Here is an 18,614-nt window from a genome sequence, read left to right as displayed (position 1 = left end):
GTATACAGCAGCGTAACACGAAACCCCGACTGATGGAAACGTCGTTTCGATTACTGTTGCAGGTGGTCACAAAGAATTTCACAGACGGCACAGAGAGCTCTGCGAAGACACGCTACTTCCGCCAAGCGGTTCCGCCGCCGGATCTTCGACCGTTAGCGGATGTCCGAGTCCCGGACCGGGATGCCCGATGCTGGGTGGACCGCCGACGCCGCAACCCGCCGACATAGACAACCACCCCGCGTCGAGGGTGTTGCCGTTCCTCTACCTCGGCAACGGCCGCGACGCGGCCGACCTCCAGCTCCTCAGAGCCCTCGGGGCTACCCGCGTTCTCAACGTCACCTCCCAGCTTCCTGGATACCACGAAGAACGCGGGATTACCTACCGCCAAATACCCGCCTCCGATTCTGGCCACCAAAACCTCAAACAGTACTTCGAGGAGGCCTTCGACTTCATTGGTGAGTTTCATCTCTTTGTGAACCTGTTGCCAACTCGGGTGATTAGCATTGTCCCAGAAGTGCTAGGTACTACGAGTTCTACGAGTCCTGGTGAAAAACCGAGTGAAAAACACTGGATTCCTCTTTGCGTCGTTGAATATCGAACGTGGATAGATTATTTGATTTCTTATTCGTTGCAAATTTGATGCCGGTAATGGACGTATGTAGTAATGATCTTTACTACAGTAAAATATCAAATCAATTGAAAATCTAACAGATAAATCATTGTTTTTTTTTTCGTTTGTATATACATTCTATGGGAAAGATGGGAACTTCTGTCACAAGTTTAAATTCGAAGTTGATATACCAATACATTTCCCACGTTGTAGATTTCGTTATTATTTACTATTTGGCCGCATTTCTGACATACATATTATATATGTATAATGTATATCTCATTCGAACGATTCAAATACCTTATAGACTGAGTTACGGATTCACCAAATGGGGAAAACACGTGGTTAAAATGGTTAGATAGTTTCCATTGCAAACACTTTGACGAAATCTTGTGTAAAAACCAAGTTTCATCCAAGTATTTGCCAGAAGTATATCTGAGTCACTGAGATTGTACTCTGCGCAAGCATGATGCGGCGATGATGAAAAAACAATGTACATTCGGGAATCTCGTCGATCCTGTTCTCGGGAATGGTACAATATCACTGGAATAGTCATCAGAAAACTTGGATGAGTCAATTTTTATCTCGAGAAATATGCGGGTTGATTGGCGTGCCTCTGATACATGGTGTCAGAGTATTTCATTTGTCATTTTTTTAAAGAAAATGCAAAGATCGGTATTATATATAATACATATATACTAAAACATAGTATGAAACAAGAGCGTAATTATTTCCTGACAACGTGACGAAGTAAAATTAATAGAAAGAAAGGAAGAAAAAAAGAAATGTCTATAAATTCGACGAATTACTGCAGTAACGATTCCAAGAAAGTTGCGAACGTGCTACGAAACCTTTTTCCTCCCCTTTGGCAAATAACAATTTACCCGCTAACAATAAAAGAAGTATACGAACGATATAAAAACTTTGAAGAAAAAAATTGTTACAACGGTTTTGAGGGGCGGTCCTCTTACTTGACCCGCCGGGTGTTGCCGTCGCACTTACAAACATGCATGCATACACGTGCAGAGAATGGGGTGGGACAGGGTATCTCTTGCACCGGGCAGACCGCCACCAGTTGCGCGTTTTGATCCCTCGTTTCCGCGCAGCCCTTGCCTCCGTAGCTTGCACCACACGCGGTGCAGCAGCCCGAAAGCCTGCGGCGCACACACTCACGCGTGTCACGCTTTTAAAAACAGGCGCGGGCTCCGGGAGAGAACTGGCCCGGTGAGTCACTCTTTCGTGAATGGCCCGAGAAACGGGGAACGGAGAAAGAGAGAGATGGAATATGTATACACGCATGCATGTGTACATATGCGCGCTTGAACGCTCTTCCGCGCCCTTCGTCGTTCAGGCTCCTCTCGTTCTGTCCATCGCACGGTGAATGGTTCGCCGGAAACGGGTGGTTACACCCCACTTCCGGTGGCCTAGCCGCCGCCTCTCTCGCTACAACGAGCAGAGCACGTGGAGCACGCACACGAGCATCGCAAGTCCGTTGAGATACGGCGTTTCGAAAATGAGAATGGATTTTAGATCGTCATTTTTACGACCGTTGACCTGCTTTCTTCGTTGGTGATCAGAATTTTTGCTTTTCCCCGATCTTGGACGATACCGTCATGATTGATTTTATTTTTCCGACACAGTTAAAGTAAACAAAACAAAAATTGGCAACGTAAGTTCGTCGTCAAACGTGCAGAATCGGCCAGGAATTGTCAAGGGAGATAGAAAGAAGGAAAGAACGAAAAAAGAACCGAAATAAATTGAATGGCCCCCGTTGTACGCGAGCTAAAAGTGTCTTAGGCAAGTATCCGACATGTGCGTCGCGTATAATACGCGTTATAGCAGAGACGAAGGAAGGATGCGGGCGATGCAGCAACGGCAGTCCATGCAGAGCTTATACTTGGAATGACTCACCGGCGCGATATGATAGCGGCGTTCCCTCGTGTTATGTAACTGGATCGGTTGTTTGGGTTACGTGACTGTTTCGTTCGTTATATGCGTATCGCCGTCGTCGTTGTATCGTCGGTCCACAATTTTCTAGATTTGAATCACTGCGAAACAATTTGTACAAGTATTTCCATTCAATCGACAATATCAGAGCTACACGAAATTGGCCAGCTAATTTCTTGGTTGCAGGATGTTTCCGTTGGTGGAAATTACGCGTTATCCGTTTTTGCCGTTTTCTTCTTCGGCGTGAAATAGAAGTGGATGAATTTGAAGTCCTGCAAAAGAATGTATCGCCATAATAAAATCGCAAGCGTGCCAACGGCGGCCATGTTAGTTTTGTCCCAACGCTCGATGTTTAAATAAATTAACAGAGGAAACTCGGTCTAGAATTTATATTATGTACACAGTTTATGATTTTATTCAATCGTTTACAAGTCTTGTTTCGAATTATCGTCTGCTGGAAATCAGACTGTAAAATTTCCTACCTCAACTGTAACCTAGAACCTAATACACATGGTGTAGAGAAATTTAATAATAACGAACCTGCTTCAACTTACGACTAACAGATCTGTTTGTATTTCTTTGTTGCAGAAGAAGCGCGTAAAACCGGAAGTAGCGTGCTGGTGCATTGTCAGGCGGGAGTATCGAGGAGTGCAACGATAGCGATAGCGTACATAATGCGTCACAAGCAGATGTCGATGGTCGAGGCTTACAAGTTGGTGAAGATGGCGCGGCCGATAATAAGCCCGAACTTAAACTTCATGGGACAGCTTCTGGAGCTTGAACAAGGTCTTCGGGCAGCCGGCGGAGTCGGAGCGCCCCAAGAAGAACCGAAGAGCTGCCATCAATGCAGGTGGAGTCATCAGCAGAACAGCGAGGAGGTAACGTCCGGCTGCAGCGTATGAGAATATGCTCTGCGTTCGGGGCTTGATTCCGAAGGGAATACGCAGCCTCGAATTATTGAACAAATCTTACAGTTACTGCATATGGCCGCTTAATAAGAGATAAGAGACGACGACGATTTGGATAGGGAGTGGTACACGTGACGGGTGATCGGGAGGGGGAGAACGGGATGAGAGAATCTAAGAGGGGCGAGATGAGGACGAGAAGGTAAAGGAGAGAACGAGGGAGGAGCGGAGCGAAGGAAAAGCGTCAGAACTACCTTACCTTAATATACCTACATGAACTACATATCCGGGATCGCGTTTGTGCGAAAAAACGCTAAATCTTGAGCTAATCATGTGCCTTGTTCGCCTAAGAACCGAAAGGCTGATCACTATTAATTTATTAGCGAGAAAGCGAGTATATGTGAAAGATAAAAGAAAATAAAGAGAGAAAAAAACAAAACGATTGGGAGACGAAACTATACGGGAAGATGGAAGAACCACATTTGCCTTATAGATAACAAGATACAAAATACAAGAGACAAGATACAAGAAACAAGATGGGAAAAAAGTAAGAGAAAGGAGCGATTTGCGTGCGTGTTTAAAGTATAATGTGAATGACGTATCACGCGCGCCAAGACGCGTTTTACCTTATATGATAATATGTAATTTATTGAATGAAAAATGATACGAGGAAGAGAAAAGATATAAGAGAAATTACAGAGTAGAAAAAAAAAAACGACAAGTAAAATCTGTTCAAAAAATTAAAAAAAAAAAAACAAAAAAAAAAACAAAAAAAAAACAAAAATGATTACAAAGTAAAATATTTTTTAAAAATTAATTATGTTTGGTATGTTAAATGAATGTTTGCAAGACCACCAAATGTGTCAATAGACGGCGACACAAAAGAAGGGTAGCCAAAACGGTGCAGCGGTGTGACTGCTGTACGATGAGGTTCGTGATCGAGGAATCAAAGAAGTTAAGAAAGAAATCTGGGATCATTTGACTTTTGGCAGAACTTGGAGTTCGGAAATATAATCTTCATCGATTAGGCGTAGATATTTTTGCAAACAGATTGAATTTTTTTAACTGAAATACATAAATAGTACTTTGAAACGAGCTTCGAGCCTTTTGTTGACGAGTAATTTACTAATTCTCGTTGTGACGCGAAATTTTTTTCTCTGGACCTTTCTGAAAGGTCGACTGAACCAATTCGCATTTCGCAGACACACCGCTCTGATAAAATTGATGGAAAGGATTAATTAAATGCAGAGGTACTTATTGATAATTATATTGTTATATACGTAGAAAAAGATTTGCCAGTTGAACAAAGCTTTTACCTGCTGTCACGAATCATTACAGCTACATTAGATAAAAAATCACATACTCGTCTTATGAAACGATTTCAATTTCGGGTTCGACGATGACTTATTTTACCAACTCGCTGAATATCATGGCGGTAGAATAAATCTTTATTCAACTGACATTTCGTCCCATATCTCCCTTACCGCGTGACGAAAGACTGAGTATACTTTGCGAAAAAATATAATTCATTTGGATGACTAATATCGTACAATAATCGCAAAATTGTATGCACCGATTGGCTGATTTATAGTGAAATACATAATCGAAGATTGTACGTTGGATTGCAGTGTGGTGTGGTGAACACGTCAATTCTTGTGTATTCAATTTTCATGACATTGCTTCCTTGCTTTCGATAACCATCATGGTACGATAATTGTAGAGAAATGTCTATTAGATGTCCTTGATTGTTTAAACAAGTGTTTCTCCCACGATATTCAGAAAAAAATCATTGAAAAACATGCAGGTTTTCTGCAGTTTTTTTTGCCCCTTGTGCGAATGGGTTGTTTTTGACGAACATCTTAAGACGGCTGCAACCGTATAATGATGCATGCTGCTCCGCACGGGCATTCTTGTCTACTGCAGACATATCCTATCTGGCGTGGCGGGTGTTGGCAGTAATTATTATTAAGCATTAACGGAAGGTTGAAAAATTTGGATGCTGTCGACAGCTACGGATCACCGACCACTCCTGAAACGCGTGCACCCTTCGATTTTGACGTATGATTAGAAGTTTGGGTGGTCGTTAAATTTTGGCATCTACAACGTCGATAACATGAACAGATCTTGCAGATGCGTACGGGTTTTAAAAGGTGTTGTAACATGTGTTTGCTGACAACCGTGCGTATCTGTAATATGTATAAAGCGTATATTTTAGATTTGAAACGAGAATTTGCTATTTCAGTCAGGTGAAGTGAAATGTATGATTATGATGATGATACGCGCATAAGATATCAGGTAGTACACATCGTTAAATGAATAAGATATGTAAAGTTTTAAGTGCGATGAAATAGAGTAAAACGAAGAAAAAAAATAATAGAAAGGATAAAAATATTGGCGGCGTAGTCGTATGACAGAGGCCCCTTATCTAGTCGTTTAGTTTGTTGGGACTAATTATTTGAGTGTACATAATAATAACTGTAATAATAATAACAATAACGAATAACGATTATTATTGTAATGATAATATTAATAATACATAATGTTAGTACGATGTGGAACACAATAAGGAAAGAGTAAGCTTATTATAAGCTCCAGTGCGATGAAATTATTGAATGTGGAAGTACAGAGATGAATGTATAATGATATAGGTATAATAATGATAATAATAATGTATACATATACAGAGACATACGAAGGAGAAATTGTAAAAAGAAAAAATGAAAAATGATTGATACTAGAGAAAAAAGAATAAAAAAAAAAAATACAATCATTCAATCAAAGGCTGTGTGTAAAACAAGCGAAAGAGATCGCGATCGTGTCACCGGCTATGCACGACCCCGATGGAAAGAAATGGAGACCAATTTGCTCTGTGGATATTTCTAAACTCTACGTACCTATACACATATTACGCGAAAAGACTTTAATCCGTAATACACGTCGTTATATACTTATGCATAAATGCTTCCTCTAATTCGTTGCACCTGTTAACAGAAAGCATGTAAACAAACCGTTGAAAGTTTGTCGAAATTGCGCCAAAGAATGGTGAATGGAATGGAGTGTTGGGGTCCAACATATTCTAAACACACCATCTGGTGGCAGAACGCATACCGAATACACTCGCAACATGGTTGTGTTTAATTTAGTGTACATAAAAAAAAAAATCTTCTCTTTTGTCTCGTATTTTTTACTCTATAAATAAAATCAATGTAATTCAAATAAAAGCCCAAAATTTTTCACGAATTTTTCCATGCCTGGATAGTAATTTTTTTTACAATATGCAACATTGCATTATACCCCAAATATCTATCAGCTGATCAAACTCTTCGGTGCCATATTGGATCAGCCACTCACATGTTTATGTTGGATCCCAACTGGACGACGATTCATTTTATGCGTAGATCAAACCACCAACGGTGAGCGTTTTCTCGGTTTCAGTATAATCGATAGCTTTGCTGACAATTTTTAACGTTTTCATATTAAATATTAGCGGTGTCCCGCGTAAGCGGTGGCGTTGCTTGACCTTCGTTGCAGTATCTGATTCACCTACTTGAAAGGGTTCAATATTGTTAACTTGGTACGCGTAACGCGTTTCGGTTTTTGTTTTTCGGAGTCTGCTTATCTGTGCAGGTATATACGCACGTAATTCGTGATTAAGGTAACGCGAAAACGAGAGAGACCCACAAACTCACACAATGACATGGTTAGAACTGAGTTTCTATTTCGGTTGGGGATATTATCAGAGGCGTATGTTTTTGAAAGAAACGTGCCTCTCGTCGTCAGTTCTCCGTTACGTGGGTACCTCATGGCTGATCGTAGTCCTCGAGTTTAAAGACAGAGTAATTATTATCGACGAGCCGTCGGATTGATTCAGTTAGACTGTACCTCTGCTGATCGGATCGGATCCCAACGATTTTGTAACATATAATTTTACGGTATATATATATATATATATATATATATATATATACAGTTGTATAAGCAGTTATACACACTATACATTATAAGCATTGTATTATATATCAAAATTTATTTAGTTATTTTATGAATAAAAATCCAATCTCTATTACTCCGGTTTTCATTTCCCGTTTATTATTTCATAAAATTATTTGTAAGCTAACTTTTTGCGGAAAGTGATTGATGGTCCTTTTCAATAATCAATATCACTGGTGGTCACTTTAGTTTCTCCAATCACAATTACGGTTAGAAAATATTTTCGCCAACGTTTGGCACCTAGGCAAGTTTCTTTTTTCTATGAATAAAAGTGTGCTAGTTAATCGTAACCTAATCATAAATGCCTAGAATCGTTGGGGAAATTTGCAGTAGTTTGGAATATTTTGCGAATTGCGGGATAGTTTTGTTTTGAGATACTTTTTTGAAGAATACGTAAACATGCAAATTCTGTTACGGATCAGCTAGATGTCAGATAAGTAACTTTGGAGTTTCAATGAAGAAAAATTTTCTTGTAATTGCCAAGTATGTAAATGTTTGAAAAAGTGTAGAGTAATCTTGAAACCTTCGGATAACAAATTTCGCAGTTCCAGACAAATTTTAAAAATAAATATGGTAGGGAAAAAAATTTAAGGAATTCTTGTACTAAAATCTACACAATTTCAAATCTGGTTAGTAGTTTTAGTTCTGGTAGTTAGTTTTATATATTGACATTACTAATTATTTCAGTCACTTTTTAGACTACTAAAAATTTAGACTTATTAAACATATTAGTGGCTCCAGTACTGTTTTTCCCCCTCAGCAATGAGTGGGAAGCCTGCAATCAAAATGAAACATTTCGCAGTGCATAATTTTTCCAAGGGGTTTCAGCTTTTAAATGATTTTTATTACTGTAGGACAATGTGATTCAGACAGTATTTATTCACGTCTTTGAGCTTTTCAAACCTACAATGCTCTCTAACAAAACTGGTGCAATAATTTTTTGCTTACCAGTTACGATACATGTGGGAGTATTTTTTCTTGTCTCACTTACATTCGCCTATACTTCAAGCAATATGTCCTGGCAGACTCGACGCTTGTTAAAATTTTTTACATTCTGTAATTCTTGAAATGACACAAATTTAAAATTAACGTTCGACTGATGGGTCCGTGAAACAGCGTTATCTCGATACTTGAATTACGATGACAGGTTAGAAAATATCGATTCTTCACCTCATATTTTTCAAAGTCAATTACAAGGTTATTCTGAGGAAACATTTTTGCTCTCTCACTGAATTGTCAACCCAGTAACGGATAGAGATATTTGCAGTCTTTAGTTTTCGCGAAAAACCGAATGATATTGTCCTGTGGTCCAAAAATGCGCGGTCTACAAATCAATGTAAATATGGCGCCCACGCCTCGCTTATTGCCTCTAAGACAACAACTGTTTCGAAATATATCATTTCATACGATAGTTTATTACATTCTGGCGGGGAATATAGCATGCAATCTTTTTTCGCACATATTATTCTTATGCCAAAAACGTTGATATATCTCGGGATAATATCTATGACGTCTTAACATGAAACAAATATGTTTTGTGTATTGATAGCTGAGGTCTTCCACCTAGACGATGGTACTGATGGATTATTATCAATTTCGAATATTAATATCCGCACAAATCCAGAGCCAAATATTTGATCAGTTTCGCATTTATATCGTATATTGTTCGTGTTCGGTTCCTCGCCTCGATTATGTGTACGCTACCGTTTATTGGCTTAAGTGCGAACGGTTGAATTCAATAAAGTCGTGTTTATTATATGCCTTTGCGTATCAGTCACAATGAACAAACCGACTGCAATCGTTTGCGGCTCTTCGTAGATAAATACCAAGGACAAACAAGATAATGCGAGTTAAACCGACACGTTCTACGGCGTGACTCAAACGGTGGTGTTACAGTGTTTTTTTCTTTTTTTTTTTTTCTCTTCTAATTACATCGATCCTTCAATAGCGTTTTATTGATAGTGACTAACCGTCGTCGCTTGGAAGAAATACCTATGCGTACAACCAACTGTTACGTTGCGAGCAAACGGTACATTCCATGCGAATTGAGAAGATTCAGATTCCGAGAATTATATAGAATAGTATAGTAGAAATATGTTTCAAGATCAAACAAAAGCAAGTCAATCAGTTCTCTCGTACGATAATTAATCGATCGTTAAGAAATTTTTGCTAAATTTGCAAACCGATTTGCGTAACAAACTCGGTGTAAAAGTTTCAATAAAGTTAATGAAAATCTGAAAGAAGCTTAGAAGCCGGACGGTTCGTCATCGGAAATGTTGGAGGTCTTCACGCATTGTCGTGGCTAATCGTCATCAAGCCGGTAATTTTCAAACGTCGGATTTCATCGGAATCTGTTGAGTCAGTTTTGGCGTGTACCAGATGATACACGATGCGTCTAAAAATTCTAGATAGTCAATGTGAGAGTGACGAAGCCTTCTAGTTCCGGGACGAGGGTCAGAATTTGGTTTTAAGCTACACATGTTTTCTTACGATGACAAATCTGCAATGCTAACAGCTTGACGATGATCGCAATGCCTAGATAAAATAACCATACTTGCAAACAAGTGGGATGAATAATAAAACTTGGTTTTTTTGGGAGGTACAAGGAACTGTTCATTTTTGTACATTTTTTTTTTTTTTTAGAGGGATGCAGAGAATCGTTGAAGGTGATAGTTCAAAACTTTGGTGCCATTTTCAGAGATTTATTTGAATTCGGTAAAAGTGTTTAAGTACAACGCGAAAACCACTCAATTTTACAATTAGTCCAAAAATGTCACGGTATCAGCCATACAAAGTCGATTTACCGGAATTCGGAATTATACAAGATATAATCTGAACATATTTATGTAGTAATTTCAAGAGAAATTCAATGCGCGTGTTCAGTAAGTACTTTTTTACACAATTTTCAAGTCAATTAGTGAAGTCCGCGTTTTTTACAGATTCAAGATACGTATAATAAGCGTATTAAACTTGAACACTTGTTATTTCGTAACCAGAAATTTAAGAGGTTTGTAACATAAAGTTTCGTCCGCCTTTTTTATCACCGATTTGATTTTCCATCTGAATTTTATCCCTCTCGACAGAATTGTCTTTCCGACGTTGTAAATCTACATTTTTATGCACTGCCCAAGCTCGCCCGAATTTTGTACAAATGTTCTACAATGAATGAGTGAGTGATTGGACGTATTTCCACTTTGGCGATATTGAAACATGAAAACATGAAATTTTTACACAGCATGTCTTTTTCGGTACCAAAGATTGTCTATAAGTTTCGTAGTGGGCGGAAAAGTAGTTCAAAAGTTACGAGCAACAGTTTAAATGAAACTGTGAAATTTCTCATCCATACGTACCATAATGTGGCGGTACGAACGGTGAAAGTTACACAGTCGGTATTACGATACGCGACGCGTCGTTGAATTCTTACCTTGGATGAATATGATTAAAAAATATTGTCCGGCGGTACGGAACTCACGTATCGTCTCAGGAATCGTGACAAATGATAGATTTACTACAGAGTATATTCCTCTAGAAAAGATCGTTCACAAGAGAACATAAAATTTTTGTCAACGAACGTTTTTCACATGTCCTCCAGGTGGGAAAAATCAAAACATTGTTGAAATCAATTTATTGTACGAATTGCGAAGAAATCACGTGTCGAAAAAAATCTGAAAAAATTCAAAGTTCATACTTTCAATATAATATATTTTGATCGTGTGAAAGGGTGAATCAGATTAAAATGGGTCAGGGAAGCCAACCGTTCGATTTGACGTGGAATGCCCCATATATGTATATGTACATATATATATATATATATATTTTCTTTCCAAAGCAGATTTTCGCGATGACATGTCTATCATAAGTCAGACGGTGCGGTGAAAAGGCGAGGGTCACCCTGAAGAAACGATCACTGCTGCATCGGGAGGATTCCCGCAAACAGTCGAGTTTACAAGAGCCTCGTGTCCTGGATCGGGGGAAGCTGGGAGAGAATAGGGGTGAGTAATCGCGGCCGATGCAGGGGGCTTTTTGAGCTTCTCCCTGCAGGCTGATTTAAACTGAGTCACAGCGGTCCGGCGGTTGGGGTGAGAACACGCGTCATAATCAACTCGCCGATTGAATATCAATCATCGGCAGCTCAAAAGCATCGCACCAAACATCCCCGGACGGCAAAGGGGGAGTAATAATGGGAATAATCCCCGACTCTTCACCCCACGGATTCGATCGGCAATGGGATCTTGGACTCGACTCATACGGCACGTGCCGCGGGTCTCTCTTCCCCAGCCGCAGGAGATTAAACGGCGAGATCTCTGCGCGCCTACATGTGTATCGGGTACGCAATTGGCCCGAATTGAGTAAATACGTAGACGATTTGCAAAACGTCAGTTTCGTCATTTTTACAAGTTTTTCTTGCCGTCTTGCCTCATCGAGGGACGTGAAAACCCTCCGGACTTCCGTCGAAAGCTCGTCTCACGCCGTCGGACCTGAATCATCGACCGATCGTTTGACGTCAGTGTCGCGTCGCTTTGCTATAAATCGGATTCAGAATAAATAATCTTGTCGTAATTGTCAATGGTAAATGTCGCGGTCCTTGACGCTTGAATGACCTGTAAACAACTCATTTGTTAATAAACCGATAAACACTCTTACGCTTATTCATCTTAATTGGACCGCTTGTGCGCGACGTTGGAAAAATGAAACTAGACTCATCGGAGAAGAAGATAACGAATGCGAACTCTCAATTCGTCGACAAACAGTCCGTGATTCTCGGTCACGTGGAGTGAAATTTTATCTTCTATTCGATATGTGCAAGAAACTTACAGATTTGGTCATTTTTCGACACGATAACTTCAAATGACCACTTAATGGAAAATTCATTTTTCCTCGTTAGTTAAAATACATCCGATTGAGTTGCCTGGATTAATAATTTCGTATATTGGTTATCTGAGATATTTAACATTTTACGAAGACCTCCCTGTTTCATCTGTGAAGTAGATTTATCATATTTTTTGGTTGTGTAATTTTTCGCATGTCTGCAATAAGATCTCATCATCATTTTATCCGTCAACGATTGTCGGCGTTTATCTCCGGCCAGTTCGGTTAATTTTGTTAATTCCCTACCGATACAGGAACACTTAAGGAAAACCAGGCAGTTAATTCGAACCAGCATTAAAACCAGTCAAGTCTGAAACAATAAAGCATTAGGCGATGGTCGCGTGCTGCGGAGCACTGGAGAGTCGCATATGTCGCAGCGGAACGAAAGGGAATTATCGCAGGGAAGTCGGACTGAGTATATTTTCAGCTATACAGTGGCGAAATGGTGAATGGGCAAACGAGTAGGCAGTTGAGTGAGCGAGGGATTGAATGGTGGATGACGCAACGTTCCGAGCCTTCGTCACGGGGATGACGTGTCGGCCCATTATCAACCCCTCGGAAAATTACGCTATCGCTTTTCCGCGGTTTGCCATGGTGGAATATAGAGAACCTGAACGGAAAAGTCGTGGCTTGTTATTTTGCGTGGTAAAATCAAGCGAAAGTGTCGAACTATTAGAAAAAAAAAAAAAAATTGATATTTCAATTTATTCCGTCCTTCCGAACATTCAAATTTTAACAAAAAACTTGCGGACATGAGTGAAGTAGGTAACAAAGCCTTCGAAATGACCAAAATATAATCCATGAAAATGATGGATTCATTTTTTTATTGTCTACTTCTGGCATGGACACGATTCATAAATATCTTGAAAAATGCATTTCTGGCTCTGCAGGAAAACCTGGAAACGTCAGGGAATTTTATGACGTCCTAAGTTTCAGACCATCCTGACTGTACACGTCTACCTGACCAGGCGCCGAGTTTTATCTAATCGCTCGAAGCTCCATTTTCACGATGAAACGGAGAGGAGATAGTTATCGTTGCAAAATGTACCGCGCTGCTCATTCCTTCGGAACAACTGCAGTAAAACGTACGCGTTTCATCACGTCTCTTAGAAAAACGATACGTCATACGCCACGGCGCCAGCTTCACTTTCCTCTCTTCGAGGTGAGGTAAGCACTTCTTGCAATTAGTCAGACGGACGTCGAGACCCTGCAACACCCGCTCGAAATGAGAACACGTGAAAACCTTCATCAACTTTCGTTTAATCGTTAATTAAACTTGTCCTACGTCTCGTAGAGAATGGTGAACAACGTAATTGGACCGAGAGAAATTTCTAGTTCTAGCCACCGTGCGGTCCTTAATTATTTTTATTTTTTACCCTAACAGAAAAATATTGTCTCGGGTATAAAACGAAAATTAGTATTGCATAACTGTAAACAGAAAGTTACTGTTATTTTTGGTTATGATCACTCGTGTTATATTTTTTTGTAACTATAATTGCAATAATTTGATGCTGGTGCTTATATAAATTGATTATAAGGCCTTGTGGGAGATTAAACAAACAGATTGAATGTTGGAGTTACCAGGAAATGAAGTATTGGCGACTATAATCACACAAAATGTATACTTTTATCATATTTTCTTACAATTCTGACTGTACTTCAACTGAAAAATGATACCCATGACAAATTACCTTTTTCTCACTATAGAAATTAATGTATTTACATCGTGAAATTATGAATCTATACACCGGAGGCAGAGAAACAGCTTTAACAATTTTTCAGAAATCTAATATGACTTCAGATATTTCATGGTCAATAAATATCATGAATTGATCATTTTGATGTGGAAAACCAACAGACGCAGTTTCTCATACACACATGTCTTTTTTATTTTTAACTTCCAGCTTCGCCATTTCCAGATAGGAGAGGAAATTGTAATAATCGTCCTGAAAATTGAAAAACGATCGTTGAATCTGTGTGTCCGTAAGATCAATTTTCACCTGAGGATATCTCGAGATCGAATAAACCGATTACTATAATGATTTCGATGTGAATCGATGTGAATTTTCCTAACTCAACTATGAAAATATTTTCAGCAATATTTATTTCTAAGAATAAAAATATTTTTCACAAAGATTTTGACCCTCGCAAAACAATGGGAATATCGGCCGGTTCTATAACGATGAGTTCTTTCAAGCCGGTCGATTCATCCTGTTTGTTTACTTAATAATAATTACATTAATTTTCCCGCAATAATTATGTGACAAGACTAAACATATTGCTTAAACATTACATACGTGTCATGCATCGAATTTCGAAAGTTTGTCGTAAATTATCGTCACTTCAGTCGTTGGGCGATTCCGTAAAATTGAATCACGAAGTAAGTATTGCATTAAGTTGACAAAGCAATATCTGACTCACATCTTGATTACTCGCAAGTTTGTTTCGGTTTTTGAAAGAATCGTCGACGAGTCGCGGCAAGTAGTAGAAAGTAAGAAAATCTAATAATTGGCGACGCCTTGCGTGAAAAAACCGTCACACAGGGCGATTACTTATCCTCTCTGCAAGTGGAAACTGGGAAGCCAAAAAAGAAAAAAAGTAACCCGAGTACGTCGTATAATACGCTCGCTCGTAATACAGATGCGTATATTGACTCAAGCTGTCGTTGGGAATTGATTGCGAGTGCAGCAGCCAGTCAGTCCCTTGTAATGCGTATATGGCGTGGTGTGATGATTGGATGACACGTAAGGGGGGCGACGGGAAAAGCTTGCTCTATGGCACATGAGTCATTTTGTGTACGCATTCACTTGTCCTAGGTAAGTTTGTTTGCCCGATTATCCTTACGTTCAGCAATCCGACAACAAGTATCTTTCAGTCGCGACGTCCCATTGGTGGGTAGGTCTCGGCGCACTCTGATAACGCGCGCGATATCAATCACGTGCACTTTTCATTTTACTTCGTTTAGGTTTTTTCACCAAATTCCACCCTCTTCACTCTCAATTACACTCCCGCTAACTGCACCGAAACGTAATGTGTGTACTGATATCTTGACAGGCGTGTAACGTGTACAGACTAGATAATATCGGACAAAGCGTGGCACGTGCAGTGACTAATGTCGGAACTTCAAACCCGATAACGCGCGACCCTCGGTGATACGCAATATGCTCGAGAAGCTGACCAATATCCGTTTCGTTTTATTCTATTTTTTTAGCCTCTTCGAAAAGGATTCAAAGATTCGTATTCGAATAGACCTCGCGATTAGCTTGACGAACAGATTTGGCCATTGGAATCGTTCCGATATTCTAACGGCGCAAAGTGTCAACCCTTCGAACCAAAGAGATTCGTCGTTAATGTTCAATGTGAATTTTTGTACGAACATATTCCTTGCAGTGTTCGTCGAGAGAAAGGATAGATAGTTTTCTTTTTGAGTAAGGTGGTGTTTGAAGTCATACCGTTGAGATAGCCAAGATTAACCTGACTCGCTCGCAAGTGATAAATGATAAAAGTGATGAAACGATTCGTTGTTACAAAGCACGTTTGTTATAATCATTCGTTGAATATCCCTTTCGATGATGACTTGGCAGTCCACGATTTCTCAGAGAATCTTACTGGCTTCGGTTAGAAAAATCTAGAGAGTCGGTACCTGAAACCCAAGACGTTATCAACTGTCTTCATAGGTTGAAGTCTTCATTGCTAACATCCGGGAAATTCGGAATTCAACCGAAACAACCAAATATTTTGATATTTTTAATAGTTTATGCGGTGAATGGAAAAAAAAAATTCTCTCACAAAGGTGTTTGAAGTTCTGTAGTGATCGGTCGAACGTTTTACGCGACCTTTTGCTCCAGGATGTTTCCAGCCTCTGGTAAAATCAGGGCGATTTGAACTACCCTTCAATGTTTCTGGAATGCTGCTTAAAGGAAGTGAGATGGCAAGTTGTGTCATGCGGCGGCTGCTTTTATACCAAAATAAGAAAACCCGTGGTGACTTACTCAGCGCAGTGATTCAGAAATGATACAACCGAGGAGAGGTGGTATCCTTTATCAACGAGTTTTTCAGATTCTTCGACAGTGAGTGAACTTCCGACTACCGGTGAACATCCCCTGTCAAGTCACGACTGAATTACGCGAACGAATTTCGTAGAAGACGACTGTAATCCAGACTTGCTCTTTACCGATAACCTGCACAAGACAAGGGTCTTCGCATTTTACTCGAAAAAATTTTCAACTTTCACCGATCTTTCCGTGAACTCGTATTACTCGGAACGCGAAGATGAAATTTTTGACGAGATTGATTTGCAAATCAGGGTCATGCAGGTTTTTCTCCAGGTGAATTCATCGCGACCCGTATAAGTCATACTAACTGCATAAATTGTCTTGGCAAATGTTACGGAGACCTCGTCATAAGTTACAAATTTACACTCCCTGAGTGTATTCATTGCACTTTGATCGGCATTCCTGATATGGAGATCCATTGTGGCGCGAAATCGTGATGAGGATGAAGACGCGTGAGGAAGGTTGACAGACCCGTAATCTCGCCAGGTGTGACTAATACTTGTAAATCTATAAATAATGAGATACACAGCATCAAGCGCTGATCTCAACATTTTATGCTCTGCGTCTCAAGAGAAGCGCGTGGCCATCCGCTACCGAAATACTCGATTCCTGTGCCAAAATTTCAAACAATGGTATTTAGGTTGAAAAGTTCGTACGCCATGATAAAGATACGTTGTTTACTGGCAGCTAATTCACAGAATCATCTCTCCCGATTGCCGCAGTGCATTTTTATTGCAATCGTATGCTTTTTGTGTTACTTTCTATAAATGTCCGCATATTTAATGTACTTTCAGTAAAATATGACACGCACTTTTCTTAAAAACCATGGACGATCGTTCGAAATTAACGAGGAATCATATTCGCATTTTTTTTTTTTAAAGTATGAGTCAAGGAAAGAAAAGAAAAAGGAAAACTGAGAGTTTAAGGAGGTTGTACAGTTGGAAATCATTTAAGTGTTTATCATAATATCACATGTATGAGCTGTACAATGTTTGCCATAGAAAGTTTCAAAAAAAGTGACTGAAAGTATGAAAGAGAGCTTAGATACTGTTTTTTTTTTTTTTTTACTTTAAATTGTTTATAAACGGTAAAAATTTTAGTAGAATCGTTCAATTCAACCGTTTAGAAGACTGTTTGTCACAAATTCAGGAAACTAAATTTTTCTCTCCTCTCAATAGTCAATTTTGTATTGCTTGTATTTTTTCATCAAAATCAGTATGCGTGCAACGTCGAAAAAATAAATCTTCAACGATGCTAATTTGATAAAAGAAATTGCCATTGTGGGATTGTACAGAACAATATTCCAAATAAAATGACTCAACACAGAGAGTGAAATCTGAAAAGTCTACAACCTTTACCCTATCACACGGGGTCTTTCTTTCTCGCGTTATTTCTTCTCGTGTATATATTTTGTAAACAAGAATGCGCACGGCTTTCTCCTCTCAACGAAAAAAATAAACAAACTATTGAATCTTAAACTAGAAGCCTTAAAGAACATGCATGCTTTTTTTCACAATTCTCGGAGCTTTTAAAATAACCGGAACAAGGGTAAGACGCGAAAGACCCCATGTGCCAGCCAACGTGTACGGTGAACCACGTGACAGGGTAAGGGTTAAAATCGTCAGCTCGCCTCACTTTCCCTTTTTATTTTCATCGTCATCGGAGACGAATGTCCAACGTCTCCGGGGCCGATCGCCGAGCAAGAAGTTCGCGTAATAAGCATCAAGGAAGGATGCAGACTGGCGGACAGACAGTCATCAGACATGGGAGCAGACGTTCGGTACGTCGTCGCATCGTCTTGGAGAATTTCCCAGAAGAAGACGCACTTACGGCACGATTCGCGCGCGTGTGCGAAAATACGGGCGAATAGTTGGCGACGCCGGCATCGCGGCGTGAGACGCCGATCCAGGATCCAAGATTCCTCGGAGATGAGCTGTACCCACGTCCTTGAGGTCGAACGGTTTGCTTATTTACGGAACGCGGGCATGCCACGTGAGAGACGGCCAAAAACGGTGCAGAAAGGCGTTTGTCATCCGCCACGTGGCGTGACTAAATCACGACGCTAATCGACCGATCTGCGAAGACTCGGTCTATAAATAGATAAAGCTCGCTGCATACTCGGAGCTTTTTATGAAATTCCCGCTCTACACTCGCCGATTATACCGAGACCCATTTACTCGCTTTAGGATGCGACAAGTTTCGCGGAAAGCTTCTGCTACGATATCACTTTTTTCGTGC

At 39.9% G+C, this 18,614-nt stretch overlaps 1 protein-coding gene across 1 annotated transcript in view; it reads left to right on the top strand.

Moving 5' to 3' along the window:
• The window catches only part of LOC124180858 (dual specificity protein phosphatase 10), a 91,799-nt gene extending 84,271 nt beyond the window's left edge, over positions 1 to 7,528 (top strand). Inside the window, exons 4-5 of the mRNA XM_046566740.1 lie at positions 63 to 455; positions 3,146 to 7,528. Of these exons, the coding sequence (XP_046422696.1) occupies positions 63 to 455; positions 3,146 to 3,459 (707 nt within the window). The 3' untranslated portion in view covers positions 3,460 to 7,528. The remainder of the gene's footprint in view (positions 1 to 62; positions 456 to 3,145) is intronic.
• Positions 7,529 to 18,614: the final 11,086 nt, after the last annotated feature.

Source organism: Neodiprion fabricii, chromosome 4, assembly GCF_021155785.1.
Source record: "Neodiprion fabricii isolate iyNeoFabr1 chromosome 4, iyNeoFabr1.1, whole genome shotgun sequence".
In the NCBI taxonomy this organism is placed as follows: domain Eukaryota; kingdom Metazoa; phylum Arthropoda; class Insecta; order Hymenoptera; family Diprionidae; genus Neodiprion; species Neodiprion fabricii.
The sequence above is the reverse complement of the archived record's forward strand: the minus strand, read 5'-3'. Positions and strand labels throughout refer to the sequence as shown.